Raw genomic sequence first — 18,089 nt, 5'->3', positions numbered from 1 at the left:
CACTACTATTTATAACTAAGGGACAAACCTTTCCAGCAGAGATGTGGAAATCCATGTGCCATGGAATAATACAGTATATTTTGGCCCTCTTCTGTACATGCAGGGAATTACACCACTGAAAAACACTGACGTGGCCCTTATGTGTGTAACCCATCTTCTTACTTCTTGCTTGAATACATTTAACATTGTAGCATTGATTAAAATAAGCTCAATGTTTTACTCAAAATCTTTTGGTTTGATATTTTTGCTCATGCAATGACATTATTAAATAGATAGCTCATCCAAATTCTGAAAGTTTTGTCATCATTTACTTAACATTATGAAAAACAGAAGTTTTTTTGTAGAACACAAATTAAAATATTTTAATATGGTAACCACAAAGTTGATGGTACCCAGTAGGAAAAGCAAATGCTATGGAAGTCAATGGGTACCATCAACTGTGCACTTACCATCATTTATTAAAGTAAAACACCACCAGTTTCAATATTTTACTATGTTCTTACCTCAACTTAGACAAATGAATACATACCTATCTTTTTTCAATGCGTACACTTAATCTTTGTACAGCGCGTTGTGAATGTGTTAGCATTTAGCCTAGCCCCATTCATTCCTTAGGATCCAAACAGGGATGAATTTAGAAGCCACCAAACACTTCCATGTTTTCCGTATTTAAAAACTGTTACATGAGTAAGTGTGATGGCACAAAATAAAACGTGGCAATTTTTTAAGTAGATAAAAAATGAGAACTATATTGCATGGCAGAAGAGCACTTAGTTTGCAGCACTTTGAACTCAGGCGCAGTAATATTGATGAAAGTTTGAGCGAGAGAGGAAGTAGTCAGGAGTGAATTAGGGAAGTCAGTCAGGAGTCTTAAAATAGGGAAAACATGGAAGTGTTTAGTGGCTTCTAAATTCATCCCTGTTTGGATCCTAAGGAATGAATGGGGCTAGGCTAAATGCTAACACATTCACAACGCGCTGTACAAATATTACATGCACGCATTGAAAAAAGATTGTTGAGGTAAGAACATATTAAAATATCTAAAAATCTAAAAGTTTTCCTTTAAAATATCTTAAGTTGTGTTTAACAAAATGAAGAAACTCATACAGGTTTAGAACAAAATGAGGGTTTCAAAGAAAGAAAAGTTCAAAGAAATGGACTTGAATATGACACTTTATTCTAAAAAATGCTTATGCATAATGAAACGAAACAATGGTACAAAATTATGGGCTTGAAAACAAAAGCAGAACATAATTTTTAAGCAGCCCTCCTTATTCAACACTTTATTTTATCCAAAACAACACCAGCATAATGCAGTTTTATAAGTAACAAAGCTATTAGAAAATGGCTCACAGCCTCCAGTTTAGCGGTTTATCAGTTTTCTCTCGAGGACAGTATGTGTCATTACACTCATTTAGTCTTTTTTGATGTTTGTGTAATAATTCATACTTATTATATATTAAAACTATAATTATTAAAGTAATAAGTAAAGGAATTATCAAACTAAACATTTCAAAGTATTAAATAATGACACGAAAAATGAATATTCAGACATGTCTTTATCATGAGGAATAAAATGAGGGATAAAAAACAAGGCAATGAGTTATCTCGAGTGAAATTCTACCATTTCATTTTTTTCTCTATGTATTTAGTTGTGTTACTTCATAATGCATGGTTATTGAATGTCTTTATTTTCTCTCACAACAGCAAAGATGTTAGCGGTTCATCTTGTTTGCAGGAAAGATGCATGTATGGTCAAGCATAATGCCCACTTGGTCTCATACTATTCTGATACATACATTGCTATATCATTAATCCGAAGTGACTAAATAGAAAATGCACTCATTCTAAGAAGCAGGAAATAAAACAGAGACACCGAGGGCTTGCTAAAAGCAGGTGCAAATAAGTAGGCCCAGCGACCTCACTAAACCAGACTTCAATACCTTCTGTGAAAAATGTCACGATAATTTGTGATGCTACCTATGCTGTATGTTTTGGCCAGCTGCGATGCATACGCAGCGACAAGCAATTTGTCAAACAATAGATATTTGTTATGTTTAGGTTTGAAGAATGGGAGATTTTACTATGGACTGGGCAACTAAATATAATTTATCTCGGTTAGGATTTGACAGATTTCTGTTATCACTTGTCGCTTGATCATCGCATCGCATCTGGTTAGGAGAATGGGGTGTGAGAGGGAGTGTTTTGACACACACAGAGTTAATTTCAATATACAATTGACAGTCATTTAAAAGAGGCTGCTCGACATATCACCGCAAGTGTTTGCGTATGATTTCCAGAATCATTGTAAATATTAAAACTTTTCTGTTGCCTCCATGCTTATACCTACTGTTCTTTCACGGCCTGGATAAGAACGTAAAACGGCTTTATAAAAGTAATAAAACAAGCCAAATACAAGGGATAACTAAACACACTATTTACACTAAATACAAACAAGCCATTCGTATCATTAAATCACGACCGATGGATCTCCCCAAAACACTGTATGTTTGGCTTTACTGACAGATATAACGCGATTGCATGTCCTTGTTCAATGGAAGATGGATTGTGTCAGATATTGGGTTGAGATGGCACAAAATCTGGAAGCTTTAATCATCAAAGTCTTTCTAAGGGCAGTCTGTTGTGGCGTTCTCTGCAACATTTAGAGGTTGTCCCCGGGTTGGTACTGTGGTTCGGTGGCAGTGAAGTAATCTTCCAGGAAAGCTTGCAGGTACTCAAAGGTGGGCCGCTCCTCGGGGTCTCTCTTCCAGCACTGAAGCATGAGCTCATGCAGGGAGCTGGGGCAGTCCTGCGGGCAGGGCATCCTGTAACCACGCTCCACTTGCTCAAGTACTTCACGGTTATTCATGCCTGGGAGACAGATGCGAAACAAACGCGAGATAAAATATTTGAGAATGAATACAGTGAGGCTCTTAATAGATTCTGACCGTCATTCCTAACATTGCAATTCTACCACAATGTTTCCAAGTGTGCAACAATTGATACAATTGTGTTCCTGTAGCTCAGCATTGTGTTAGCATTGCAAACGGTCATGGGTTTGATTCTCAGGAAACACATATGCACAAACACACAGAGTACATAAAATGTATAGCTTAGACGTACTGTGTGTTGCCTTGGATAAAAGCTTCTGCCATAAATGCATAACTGTAAACGTACAGCCATCCATTGCGTTTAGGAATAATTTCATCTATCCTATCTCCACATTCTGTCATTCTGACTGGGAGGGCAAATGTTTACCCAGCAAGCATTTTTCCACCAAGGTTTACTATAGATCCGATTTACTAAACGAGGCAAATTAGCGCAATTCCAAAAAAGCGCCGCGATGGAAGTGGTAATATCTGCGTGCTGCGCAAAATAAATAGCACAGGTGGAACAGCTAATTTCCATAATGACCGTATGTTCCTCTGGCATTTCAAATGTTTTAAAAAAATCCTCTGCCTTGTCCTACTGATCACTGTGATGCTCCTTCTATCAACAACAATTGCAGCTATTTCAAGCACAAAATGATTGAAATAGAAATTATTAAATAATAATGGCGCAAATACCAGTAATCAGTGGCGGCCGGTGACTTCTTTTTTCGAGGATGCTCAAAGCGAAGTTCGTCATAACATGTATGTAGCCCGTCATGTGTGTGGTTCGTAATTTCAAAATATGTGTTCTGCGCGTCGAGTGATCCTATGTGCATCACATGTCTTGTCAAAATAAGTGCCTGCTGCAGATGCATCTAAAGGGATTATGATATAAGAGACGCTCGCGTTTGCCAGATACTCGCATAATCTCATGCGTAATCAGAGTTTACTGGTAAGGGAGTGTCTTGCGTGTATTTTGTGAACGTGAGCGTCTCTTTTATTACAAACGGTTTTGACGCATGTGCAGCAGGCACTTATTTTGACAAAACACGTGATGCACATGGTTCACATGACGCAACAAACACATATTTTGAAAACACGAGCAACACACATGACACTCCGAACACATATTTTGAATTAGTGCCCCTCGGATGAGCAGTCACGAGCCACCACTGTCAGTAATATCACAAAAATAACCAGACCACACCTTTTCAGCACTAATTTTCCAATTCATGTCTTTGGTAAATACAAACAATCGTTATTTAATGACAAAATGATGGTTTGCGTGCCGCAAGATGTTAAGGGGGTCGCACACCGGACACGCAGCTCAGCGCCGCGCCGTTCTAAAAATATCGAACACATTGCTTTCAAGGAGTATATACGCACAACGTTGCCGACAGGTGGCGCCTTTCTGCGCCGCCCAGCTATGACTCAGGAAGTTGCTCAAATCCCTGTCATGCCACAGAGCGCCACTCAACATAGTTTAACATTATATAACATCATATATGTCCCAAATCATTAACGATTAACATTGGCTGCTAACGTATATTTTGCATTTAGAGATAGACGCTATCTGACTAAGCTCGTGCTATTTAATGTGCACTTCCGGTTTACGATACCTCCGAGTAGTCCTAAACGCGATGCGGCATTGCACAGCGCTGAGCTGCGCGTTCGGTGTGCGACCCCCTTTAGTAAATCTGGCCCATAGTGTGGCTATGAGTAACTCACGTCTTGCAAACAAAAAATCCCTTGAATTTGGTGTCGTTTTTGGCAAAATAACTTGTAAGATATATTGCATTCCATCATGTAGGCAAGTTTGGTTTCAGTTAATCATTTTTTTATTTAAGTTCATTTTTTAGGAGACAACGTTAGATGCCTATTAAAGAGCACAAATGATCCGATTTACGATTTTACTTTTCCTTTGGTGTAAATTAGTACATGTTAATGCAAAAGGTACAAATCCCAAAGTAAACGATGACGCGAGTTATCGTTTCCAACGTAAATCTCTTTTCTTGGACTATAACAAACACACAACAGTTTACTTCCTGGGCGGTCGACGTGGACATGACGGTAATTATCATAATTAGGCCGTCTTTTGACTTACAGCCTGTAAGTAGTCTATGTTTTCATGTTTAAAGAATTTACTACTGACTAAACCAGGGATGGGCAACTTCGGTCCTGGAGGGCCGGTGTCCTGCAGAGTTTAGCTCCAACCATAATTAAACACGCCTTAAGCAGCCAATTAAGGCCTTACTAGACATACTAGAAACTTTTAGACAGGACACCGGCCCTCCAGGACCAAAGTTGCCCATCCATGGACGAAACCATGACTCAAATGCGAGTTTTAAGCAGTGCAGAGTAGCGCTTGTTTATCGTTTCTACCATCACAAATGCAGACATGGATTTAATGTTTTAGTAATCATTGCCTTACTAATCTGTTAAGTCCTGCTCATGCAGCACTGACAAAGTTGATAGATTAACTTGGTCATCTGCATTTTCTGGATTAGATTCAACTTTTTTTTTAAACGCTGGCGGTGAAAGAGTTAAGTCCTATCAGCATTGCGAGCTGATCTTTTAAATACGGTATGGAGCGTTACATTTTCAGCTGACGTCAGCGGAATTCAGGCCAATCACAACATACTGGTTAGCTGGCCAATCGAAGGCATAGCGCTTTTCAAAATGTTGAGCTTTGTAAAAAATCCATGCGCATCAGGGAAGCAGGGCTTAGAGGAGCAACAATAATGTGCAGTATGTGGAAAATAATATGTTTTTAAACCATAACTCATGCGAACACATTGTATTATACCAAATACACAAAATAACGTTGTTTTTAGCAACGTGATAGGTGCTCTTTCATTTTCACTGACAGCCCAAATTTGGCGCTTAATTTAAATGGCTAATTTAAATTGCTTGCAGGGTAATCACTCAATGAATGTAATTTACCTTTGCTGTAAATCTCACCTGGATAGGGAACGCGGCCTTTGGTTACCAACTCAGTGAGCAGTATACCAAATGACCAGACATCTGACTTGATAGTAAACCTTCCATAAAGCGCAGCCTCTGGAGCCGTCCACTTGATTGGGAACTTGGCACCTGCAACCGAACACTGGATTTATGGATCTGATCTTGAAAAGTGTGCCGATTTGTGAACTGGGCAATATATTATTCCTTAAAATTCAGATTATGTATGCTGAGAAGAAGCCAACATTAGTAGATAAGACATATTTTATTATGACCTCATTAACTGCTCATTTTTAATCACACTGTCTATCAAAAAGCAATAAACCCCCTAGTGGTCACAATGGGAAATTATGTCAAGATTTATTATTTATTTAAAATAATTAGATTTGGGAAATTTAGGTTTTCAGGTTTTGACTCTTTATGCTATCATAAAAACGACTTAACCCTCACCTTGCCGTGCTGTATATTCATTGTCCTCTATTAGCCTGGCCAGTCCGAAATCTGCAATCTTGCACACTAAGCTGTCTCCGACAAGTATGTTAGCAGACCTCAGGTCTCTGTGGATGTAGTTCATCCTTTCGATGTAAGCCATGCCTGCAGCAACCTAAGAGTGAATGCAAAAGCAATAAAAAAATTGCAATGCCCTGCGGTCAGGTAAGTGCTCGCTGAAACCAAACACCTTTAATGATTATTTGAGTGCACTGGGTATCAAATCATCTTACTAACCTGAGCTGCCATGTCCACTAAATTTGGCAATTTAAGCCCACGTCCTTCACCATCCTTCAGGAAGTCCAACAAGCTTCCTGTAAGCCCACACACGTGAACAACTTTGTTATTATTGTATCTAAACTGTGTGCTTGCTGGTTCATTCTGTATCACTCTCTTTACTTTTTAGATTTGTAACCGGGTTAAAGTGAACCGGTAGGAATGCTATGTAGTGTAACACACACAGTGATATGTATAGATACAATAGTGTCAACCTTTGAATGGTTTGTGTTGGAGTAATTTTGGATCTTATAATGGTTCATAATAAAGGTGCACCAGGTAACACAATGAAAAATTTCGCTTTAATTACGGTATTTGGCTATATAAAAATACGGTAAATAAAACAAACACTGATTAAAAATACGATATACTGTATGCATCACAGATACATCATTGTCTAATGCTGCGTTCACACCAGCTGCGGTAGAGGCGTCAAGTGCGATTTATTTCAATGTTAAGTCAATGTGAAGACGCTTTAACGCGCGTCTGGAGTTTTCGCTGCACGAATGACGTGTTTAGCGTTGCGCGGTAGATGCAAATCCGCCTCATTCGCGCGTCTAGTTCGCGCGAATTGAGCGTTGCCGCGGCCAACGCACGAGTTGAAGAATTTGAACTTTGGCGGAACAATGTGCCGCGTTAACCAATCAGGAGCTTGCTCTAGTAGTGACGTGATTACAGGATGCGAGCGGAGTCGCAAAGCCCCTCCCATGATGCAAATTTCCGCGTGAATGTCTCGATGACTAGAATTTCACGCACAGCTTTCACGCGCGAATGAAGCGAGTAAACTCAAAATGTTCAAGCGGCAAACTAGACGCGTTAGACACGAATTTGACACCTCAAAATGCGGCTGGTGTGAACCCACGGTCAGTGCCACAGCATATCAATTTAATGTTTCATTTCAAAAAGTAAAAAAGTGTCAAAAGTGTAAACTGACAGGGCGTGCTCCTACCTTTGCTCATATATTCTGTGACAATGTAGATGGGCTCTTCGGAGACGACAGCATAAAGCTGCACTAGCTTGTCATGCCTCAGTTTCTTCATTATCTGAGCCTCCTCCAGAAACGACTCTGGGGACATCGTGCCTGGTTTCAAGGTCTTCACTGCCACTTTAGTATTGCCATTCCAAGTGCCTGCCATTCAGAGACAAGATTTCATAGTTAGTGAGTCACTCAGGCCTTGAAAGGAAACACAGACATAAATCCATTCAGACACATTTGACTTGAGGAAATGTTTGCTGCCTCCCCGACGGGTCTAGATTTATTGTCCCGAACACAAATATCTTTTTTATTAGGCATTTGGTAAAGCTAATCACATACCCATCCAGACTTCTCCAAACTGTCCATTTCCCAGTCGTTTGATGAGCTGAAGCGATTCCCGTGGAATCTCCCATACATCTTTGGTTTTGACGGACAGGTCGGCTAGGCGGGGCATTCCCTTATGGCACGGGACTATTAAGCGGCAACAAAGCCCTGCAGCCCTGGCTGAAAGCAGAAGTTACACTGATTATGATTATATGAGATTAAAAGATTAACAGTCCATTGTTGGAACTACGTAGCTGCGGTTAGTTGATTAAATTTTACCAGAATAGTGATGCACAAGCTGCTGCAGAGTTTCAAATTGAGCTCTAGTGGTGATGTAATAGCCTCCGTTGTCCAACTTGCGGATTTTGTAGTGTTTCACGTGATCGCCTTTAGTTTCGTCCCAATCTTGTATGGAGAGCGAGTATGCACCTGGGAGAGTGGATTGCAGTGTTTTAGTACACTAAATACAAAGGTTTACTATAAATTGTCAATTGATTTTGCCATGTTTTTTACCTTTTGTGGTCTCACTCTCTCGTATAAGGAACGTGCCTCTGGGATTTCCATTCGACAACAGCTGCCTTTCTGCATCTTTACGGCCTAGCTTACCAAAATACCAACTACAAAGGGGCACATGGTGTTTAGTTTGACTGCGTGACCGCATAACATGTTATTGTGCTTGAAACAATAAAACATGCTATTTAGAGCCAAGAAAAAGATGTTTAGGCAGCCTTCCTATTTTTATATTTTAAAATTGTCTATTTTAACACAACAAAAACTTACTCTTCTGCTTGTATGGAGTCTACTGGAGCCACATAATTACTGGGTATGTATCCAGTTCCACCTGTAGTGAGGGATCGAGCCTCCCACCAGTCCCCTTCCCTAAGATACAACAACAGGTGCAAGAAAATAATCGGACAATGAGCGATTTGAGGAAATTTTAGGGTTGATAAAGAAACTGTCTAAACAAAACAAAACTAAAGCTTTAGTTCATTTTTGTCCATATAAAGAGGTTAAAGGGACACTACGCTTTCTTTGAAAATAGGCTTATTTTCTAGCTCCCCTAGAGTTAAACAACTGAGTTTTACCATTCTGGAATCCATTCAGTCGATCTCCCGTACCACTTTTAGCATAGCTTAGCATAATCCATTGAATCTGATTAGACCATTAGCATCACGCTCAAAATTGACCAAAGAGTTTTGATATTTTTCCTCTTTAAAATTTGACTCTTCTGTAGTTACATCGTGTACCAAGAACGACAGAAAATTTTGCAAAAAAGTAGCGATTTTCTAGGCAGTTATGGCTAGAAACTATACTCTTATTCTGGCGTAATAATCAAGGACTTTGCTGCTGTAACATGGCTGCAGCAGGTGTAATGATATTATGCAGTGCCCGAAAATAGTCCCCTTGGTAACTTTCAATAGATGGGGACATTTTTCGGGCACTACGTGATATTGTATCGGACTAGAAAATCGCAACTTTTAATTTTCGTAAATATTTACAAACTCTTTGGTCATTTTTGAGCGATGCTAATGGTCTAATCAGATTCAATGGATTATGCTAAGCTATGCTAAAAGTGGTACCGCCAGACCCGGAGATCGGCTGAATGGATTCCAAAATGGTAAAACTCAATTGGTTAACTCTAGGGAGCTGGAAAATGTGGAAAAAATGTCAAAAAAAGTGGAGTGTCCTTTAACTCTTTAACTTGCAAAGAGTTTTGGCAGATACAATATCCTTATGATGTCCCGGAAGTGTCTTTACAAACTCACGTGCTATTTAAAATCTGGAATTTCTCCCCTTTCCGAAAACTGAGGTCATCTTCAGACCTCGCTTCGTAATCATAAAGTGCTACAAAGAGTGTCACTCCTGCAAACGAAAAGATAAAAATGTATTCAAATCACTGAATAAACTCCCAAACCAAAGACTTCCGAATAGTTCAACAAAAACTAATAAATCATATTCTAAATATTGAAAAGTTGCTCTTTCCTATTTCGAACTTTAAATTATATCCCAAAGTCTCTTGTTTGTTTTACCTGTTCCACCTCGAGAACGCAGCGTTCCGGAGTGTGAGGAAGAGTTGACTCCACCGAACACAGTCACGCCCTGACTGACAGGTGCATGGAAGTTATTGTAGTTGGGAATGGTGGTGACTCCAAAGCTGGGGTAGTGCTGAGGTGTCGGGTCGGCCCCATATCGATATCCTGTGTGCTGTGAGACACTAGTCTCTCTGTCGTCTGTGAGTTTGGTTGCCTCTTTGTCCTTACATTGCACACAGCCCATTATCTATATTCTTTGGAAATAAATACATGTTTATGTAAGGATGCGCTGACTGAACGACAGCGTTATTCTTCTTTACAAAACAATTGAGGCAACTGACAAATTTACAATTGAGACGTAAACAAAAACGCTAACTGATGACTTACAAGGGACATAAATCAATAACAGAGGCCATAATTGATTCAGCGTAGACATCCTTTTAACAAAGACTCTGTACTTACAGTTTATACAAAGGAATGTGTCACTCACTGAATCTGTAATTTATTTTAATGCTTCTACTTGTAAACATTGCTTTATACATACAGTATAAAGTACGGTGTATATACTGTACTGTAGCTTACTGCTGGCTCTTAAAGCAAAATAATTCTCCCTTATAAGTCCTTACTCCCTTGTAAGTCACTTTGGATAAACATTGGCTAAATGAATAAATGTAAATTTGATTCTTTATTGACCATTATGCTACCAAAACCTTGAATTGTTTTATTTATGTAGTTAACAATAAGGAATAAGTGCATTCTGCTTTACACATCACTACATTTAGATTACAAATATGCACAGCGTAAAGGAAAACATATAGCCTATTCAATAAACATACCAAGGCAAGCACTGGGCTACCACAGTGGAGTATTCGCATTCCATTCAATTAAAGATGGGGTGAAAATGTTTACGATTCGCTCCTTCGCCTGAGTGGGCACAACAATGAAAAACCACACACATCACTTTATATACAAACAACTTTGGCTGAACTATATCACACTGTGTTGCTTTAGGTTGCTCATATCATACCAAAAAGAAGCTAAATGTTTTGAGACACAATGCAAATATTTACTATAGTACATTTTAGTATTTACTACGGTATACAATAATATACTGTAGTATGTAAGGAATAATTGACGACGAACTGTCGAATTATTTAAAAATAATGCACACCAAAGGGTGTTATGCAGCATGACACGAAACTGAGTGACGTTACACCCCGGGTGTGCATTATTTTCACATAATTCACAGGACCATAGTCAATTATTCCACTTATACCACAGTTACCACAGAAATAGCTCTGGTGGTTTTTTTTAAGACATTTGACAGGTCATGGGTGCGTTTTACAAAAAAAAAATTAACAACCATGGAACATTTCTCAACCAATCAGAATAAAGCATTCGATAGGCCAGTGGTATAAATCCGAATAACTAAGTTAGATTAATATTTTTTTACACAATCAACACACACATCTCTACTACAAATGAACACTAAAAGGTTGTTTGTGGGACCAACTATTATCGTACAATTACACCGAAAGTGGCAGGGGTGCAAACGTTAAACTTACCCCATAGAATTGTAACAAACAGAGGGTTTATTGTAACACCTGCTAGAAATTTATTAAAAAATTAATTAAATAACATTCTGTCTATATACTAAAGGTGGATATTGTTGTTCATATATCTGCCTATAATAGATAGATAACCAAACATCCATCCATCCATGATTTTGAAAGGGCTGCACAATTAAGACCAAAAAAACTTTATTTTACTTAACTTTATTACTTTACTTAGCACTCCTAGCCAACAGTAATTAGTTACACAACTAGTTACATTAGTTTTCCATTTCAACCCCAAAAATTTGTAATTGCATAATTTTTGCAGTCTGTGAATTAATGTAAATAAATGAAGAGTCCAATGGCTCAAACTATTTTTTTAAACAACTTCTGTGTATGTGTGTATATATAAAACAAAAAATATGTATATATACACACACACACACACACACACACACACACACACACACACACACACACACATTTTTTGTAATTAACACTACTAGTCTACAGGAAAAGTAATATTATTACAGTAATCACTAGTAACTAAAGTTAATGCCCAACACTGACTATGGGGATTATAATTTTTATTCATACTTTTATAGTCAGACAATTTAGGAGACATGTTAATGAAGTCAGTAATAACATCACTACCTGTTTATCATTCAGGATGCATAAAGACATCAATAACAGGGAAAACTGGCTTTTATGTGTCTTATGCCTACAGAATAATATGTAATGCTGGCATGTATTCACTACATATACATTTAAATAGACACATTAATAAATAAATAGAAAGACTGTTCAAAAATAAACATTATAATAAACACCTTTATGCCACACAGATATTTGTGTTTTGGTATTGTAAACGCCAAACAAAAGTCTTTTATGATTTCATCCTACCATAAGATGACTAGCTGTCCAGTGACAGAGGCCTTATTCTTCCATTCAATTGTGTATATAAGGCTTTTCTGCTGCGCATCAGTCCCTGCTACCAGACAGAAAACCATCACACCATCCATATATACACTCAATGCCGACGTTTAACATCCCTAAATAGTATTTATGCGGCTGATAAAGCGAATGCATTATGGTTAGTGCGGCATTACTACCATCTCCCATCATTTCCATTAACCAGAATATGCAATGGATACAAATCGGATGCACCAAGTGTATCAAAAAGCGCCAGACCATCAAAAAAACGCTTACCAGAAGCGGGTTTGCCTGAAGTGTTTGGTCTTTCACCGCGAAGAGAGAATCGACAATAGATCATTTGCAAATAGATGTTTTTTCTTTGAATAAAATCTCGTTGAATAATGAAAATCACAACATTGGCCCTGACGGTTCGGGCAGCTCCTGTCGCCGAGTGTAACAGATGATGGCGTTGGGAGGCGGGTTCTCTGGGGACCGAGGGATGTGATTGACAGGGGGGAGGACCAATCAGGGTGCGCGCATATTTTGCCTCCTCGATGGTCCTCTCATGCTCCTACTATGCAGCGTGGGCTTGGATGTAGTTACTGTAGGAAAACAAGAATTCACAAAACATCTTTATTCGAGATCCTGCCACACTAATAATTATAATTGTTTAATCTGTTACAAAATGAAAGGTAAATCCTGTATACATGCATGTTTAGAATTGCATTTAATTAGATAAGGTTACAGCGTAAATTCTTTTAATCCATATATATTTTGTCCAAAACTTAGTCTTCATTGTTGGGACACCATCTCTTCTGTGTTTCCCTGTATGGACCATCACAGATAACTGTGAATGTTACATTACTCACTGTTACATTGATACATGTATGTTTACAAATTTATATCCAAAACATTTTAATAACAAGAATGTTTTAGGGACTTTTTAAAGCATATTTGAGCCTGCAATTTCCAAAATTAATTCAGAGGAACTCAAGATTTAGGCCAACATTTAGGCATTTAAATTATTTTGATATAATACAAAATAAACTCTGTCAGTGGATTGTTACACTAAATAATAAACTGTCCCTATAATTTAGAAACTAGAAATGAGGTTTGTAACATATTAATGCAAATTTAAATAATCAATCTTTGCTATATAGATTTTTTAAAAGTATAGTTTTTCTGAAGTTTCATTGGAAAAAAATATTATTATTATGAACATGTATTTTATTGAAATATAATGCTACAATAAATACATTACATTAAGTCAACATCTAAGATATGAAGTCTGTCTCATATTTATTTAAATCATGTTACTTTTGCAAAATAATCAGATTGGAGTAGTGATAAGGCTTTCTATTTTTCAGACTTTTCTGTTTGACTTTATAAATAAAACATCCATTCGCAGTGTGCAACCTAAACCTTCTCTCACCCTTCCTGCATTACTCAGCCACATTTTCTCACACAATCACTCATTCACTCATAAACAAATATTTCACCATTGCACATTTACAAGATTATTATTGTTTATAAGCAATCTGCTGTGATGCTGCTTATGTGAGCTGTTTCCATGGTTACATGAGTTAGTACGTTTATGTGAAAGCAAAGACTATCTTAGTGAATTCAAAACAGCTAAGACTGGGCTGATGATAAACAGATTGAAAATAGGTCATCAGGATTCCTCAAAATGAATTCATCATGCATGCAATGTGTGACTGGATGTTTATATTGGAAAAACTTTAATCCATTGATGGAGCGTTGGTCTCACGAGGAATAGTGTTCCCACAAATGTAGCCAATGCGTTGGCCTATTTAGTGCATTCATATGGTAACGTGGCCTAATGATTACTCAGTCATTTAAATCTATGGTGTCCTACCCAGATTTTCTTAAAGATAATAGGAAACGTGACCGAGATTTTTTTTAATCTACAGCTTTTATTGTATTAAAGCAGGCAGCAAAAATACAAATAAATTAATGAAAGTATAATAAAAATGTATAAATCAAAAAACCTTTGTCACTAGATTCAATGGTACTGAATCACCAGTTGCTGGTCGCGCGCCCCTCCTCCCCCTCCAGCGGCCGAATGTGATCCCTCCCCCCGCTTCGCCCAAGCGTCTGATTGGCTCACACGGCTCTACTGTGACGTCACCAGTATTTGGGCGTTGTATCCAGCATCTCATTATCAAAAGAGAACAATTTCATTATCTACATCTCTTATCGCAAATAATTTATTTTTATTTGAGCCAGCGCGGTATTTATTGTTTTTCCCCGACCGGTCTATCGCACCTTCACCTCTCGCTATCTCTTTTCCGCGGTTTTATTTGAAAAGAGACGCCGTTGAGAGCGAGCACGCGACGCGTCTGTGTGAGAGAGAAGCTCGCGCTCTTTGTTCATTCATTTGATCTACTGGGATTCTTTGTCGCGCGTGAAAGCATGGGAGCGCAAATCTCCAAAAACGGCGCAAAAGAGGAGACCGCTGCCGATAAACCTTCAGAGGCAGTGAATAAATCAAACGGGCAGGTAATAATTATCTTTAATTGTTGTGTTTGACTGTGTATACGTATGATGTTTTGAGGGGGTGTGCAATACCAAAAAGCCCAAGTCGGCTCAGTTGAACAATGCGCCGATCAACAAAGGAACTCAACAGTTTTCACAGAAAACCAACAGTTTGCGTTAAATATTGGCGTTATTCTTGCGCAAACGTTAATTGTGATATGCAAAAATACAGACGGTGATCGAATTGGTTTGATTTAGTGCAAATGGCTTTTTCTCCATCCACACGTTTATTGCAATGAACCCCCAAATTTACACGGTCAAAACGTTTTAAGTTTTAAAAAACGTATTTTGCACGTTCACTTTCGGAAATTAAAAATGAATCGTCTTAAATTAGTTAAACAGAAGCTTTGTTGAGCCTCCCCGCCGTCCAAAGCCATTTCGATAGCCACCACGCCTTTATTTCATCTTATTGTAAAAAAAAACGTAGTACCAATACGCCACGATATCAAAATCCGCAGATTTATTACAAAAAAATGGCTTTAAAATGAGAAGTGGCCCTGCGAGCCCACCGCTTTAAGAGCGATCGCTCCCATCTACTTAACACGATGATTTCTCTTGTTTGATCAACGCTGGTTGGATCCACTCGTCCATCTTGCAACGCTTTCACTGTTAGATGGCAATAGCATCTACCAAAGTGTATGAGACTTCACCCACGTGGCGAACCTATAGACTCCACACAATACGTTCCATAAACTCTGTTGTGAAATGCAATATAAATAAAAAAGCTGTAATGATAATATTCTAACCTATATTACAAATATTCTGGTTTTTATAGGAGAATGGCCATGCCAAAACCAATGGGAATGCAGAAGCCGCCACCGAGGATGTGCAGGCCAATGGCAAACACTCCCCTGATGGAGAGGTAAAAGCAGAAGAAGGGAAAGCCGAGGAAGAAGGTGCCGAGAAGGCCGCTCCAGAAGGTGATGGCGAAACCTCCGCCGTCGCAAACGGCGAGGACGCGGCCAAGCCGGAGGAAAACGGCGCCGCTTCTACGAGCAGCGAGCCTGCAAAGCAGAAAAAGCGCTTCTCCTTCAAGAAACCATTTAAATTGAGTGGCTTCTCGTTTAAGAAGACCGCCAAAAAAGAAGCTGAAGAGGCGGCTGCGCCGGCCGCTGCCGAGAATGGCGAGGAGGAAAAGAAGGATGCCGAACCCGAGTCTGCCGAGGCCAAACCCGAGGCCTCCAGCGAGGAAGCCAAGACGGAGACTCCAGCCGAGGAACCCAAAGCTGAGGAACCAACTGAAAGCAAGGAGGAGAAACCATCCAATGAGGTCGTCGAGGAGAAGCAAGCAGAGGCCGCACCTCAAGAACCAGCAGCTGCGGAAAGTTCGGATGCTCCGGCTGCTGCCACTGAGTAAGATCGAGGTGAAAAGATGAAGTCCGAGGAGCACAAACATGAAAAATTTGTACAAAAACCAATGACATTTCAAACCTTCTGTTTTATCCCATGCTTTCATTTCATCCTTTCTTGTTCCATCCACTACATTGTACATGGCATTTTGAAGGAAGGATGTTGGATGGAATGAGTGGAAAGTGAAAGGCACAGTTTTCCCATGTTCATCAATTTTTTGTAGCAGTTGTGTAAGTGATGTGAGTGTGTGTGTGTGCGCATGAGTGAGATTAATAGCATTGGTTGTTTTTCGAAACTTTTTCTTTTTTTGTAGGTGAACTATGTTAGTGTAATAAGGACATTGAATTGAAATGTTAGTTGAAGGTACTGGTGCCATACAGTTGGGTAAATCAAATGTGTGGAAAAAGTTATCAGAAAGGACATCATCAAACAATTTCCAGATGTTGTTGGTCAGTTCTCCTTTAATTTTAGTGTCATCTGTTACATGAAATATCACTGAAATGGGTGCTCAGAATCTCAAAAGCTGCATTTGTGCAGAACGGCAGCATTACATATTGGTATTGGCTTTTGTCATTGCTGGTTTTTATGATGTTGATAAAATGGCTTTATAATTTTTTTCGTAATATCAGTGGTATTAAATGAAGTATGTTTTTTTTCAGTGAGAATGATGTTCTGAAATGTTTAAGATCAAAACTTCTGACCTGTCATGTGTAATGCAGTCAAAGTGGTTTTATTCCAACACAGTTCCACAAATGTATGAAATTTGCCGGTGCAATCGTCAAGTAGATGTTTTTTTCCTGTAAATACTTCAGCACCATCTCTACTTGATTTTTAAATGGAATGTAACTGCGTGCAAATTGTTCACAATGCTTCTTTTTACCCCTGCATTTTAGGGGCATTCAAAACAAAAATAAAGGATTTAGACAGAGAATTTATGAGTGGTTTTGTTTGATGTCACGATATTAAATTGGTAAAACTTGTTAACATAAATTAATGCATTAGCTATGAACGAACAATGAGCAATCTTAGTTCATGTTAATTTTGGCATTTAGGCCTAGTAATACATTTTTCAAATCAAAAGTTGTATTTGTTAACATTATTCAATGCACAATGAACCTAATTGTATTTGCCTTTACTAGTGTTAACCAATTTGAATAAAAGCTGGGAAACTACTACTGTTAGTTCATGTTAATTTTGGCCTAGTAATACATTTTTAAAATCAAAAGTTGTATTTGTTAACATTAGTCAATGCACAATGAACCAAATTGTATTTGCCTTAACTAGCATTAACACATTTGAATAAAACTGTTAGTTCATGCATTTACTACAAATGCAACCATTCAATTTATATGAATCTTCTGTGCATAATGAATGAATAATCATAACTTTTAAATGACAAGACACTTTTGTCCACTTTAAAAGTTGTTGAATAATATGTAATTTCATAAACTTGCCAATGAACACATTTATTAGATTCAAACTCATTTTGAAGTTTGAAATGCTCCAATTTGAAAGTTTAATGAGATGATAAAATAAAACAAATGTGTTCATTATCTGCAAAGCACTAAACCTTTTGTCTTTGTTGTTTTGGTTGATTCTTTTTTTATTACTGAGTACATATCCTTAAACCCCTTGGTGCGGTTTCCCGGACAGGGATTAGACTAGTCCTAGACTAAAATAAATGTAAGGGCTGTCCAAACTGAAAACAACTTGCACTGACATATCTTAAAATACATCAGTAAAGTTTTTAGTAAGGCATGTTTGTTAAATCAGGTTATATTTCATA

The 18,089-nt window shown here is 38.3% G+C and overlaps 2 protein-coding genes across 2 annotated transcripts; one reads left to right on the top strand and one right to left on the bottom strand.

Annotated features, from left to right (window-relative positions):
• Positions 1–1,155: 1,155 nt before the first annotated feature.
• Positions 1,156–12,893, bottom strand: fyna (FYN proto-oncogene, Src family tyrosine kinase a). Its single transcript, XM_065244787.2, has 13 exons — positions 12,692–12,893; positions 10,766–10,853; positions 9,927–10,183; positions 9,663–9,759; positions 8,677–8,775; positions 8,410–8,513; positions 8,176–8,325; positions 7,912–8,076; positions 7,546–7,725; positions 6,558–6,634; positions 6,282–6,435; positions 5,832–5,963; positions 1,156–2,871 (listed from the first exon to the last, which is right to left on the bottom strand). Exons 3-13 carry the CDS (start codon positions 10,171–10,173, stop codon positions 2,663–2,665), a joined length of 1,614 nt encoding a protein of 537 aa, XP_065100859.1. The 5' UTR covers positions 10,174–10,183; positions 10,766–10,853; positions 12,692–12,893; the 3' UTR covers positions 1,156–2,662.
• A 1,661-nt stretch (positions 12,894–14,554) lies between these two features.
• Positions 14,555–17,234, top strand: marcksb (myristoylated alanine-rich protein kinase C substrate b). The gene is made up of 2 exons (XM_065252538.2): positions 14,555–14,917; positions 15,729–17,234. Exons 1-2 carry the CDS (start codon positions 14,831–14,833, stop codon positions 16,308–16,310), a joined length of 669 nt encoding a protein of 222 aa, XP_065108610.1. The 5' UTR covers positions 14,555–14,830; the 3' UTR covers positions 16,311–17,234.
• The last annotated feature ends 855 nt before the right edge of the window (positions 17,235–18,089 follow it).

This window comes from Paramisgurnus dabryanus, chromosome 17 (genome assembly GCF_030506205.2).
Source record: "Paramisgurnus dabryanus chromosome 17, PD_genome_1.1, whole genome shotgun sequence".
In the NCBI taxonomy this organism is placed as follows: Eukaryota; Metazoa; Chordata; class Actinopteri; order Cypriniformes; family Cobitidae; genus Paramisgurnus; species Paramisgurnus dabryanus.
This window is presented reverse-complemented; position numbering and strand designations above follow the sequence as displayed.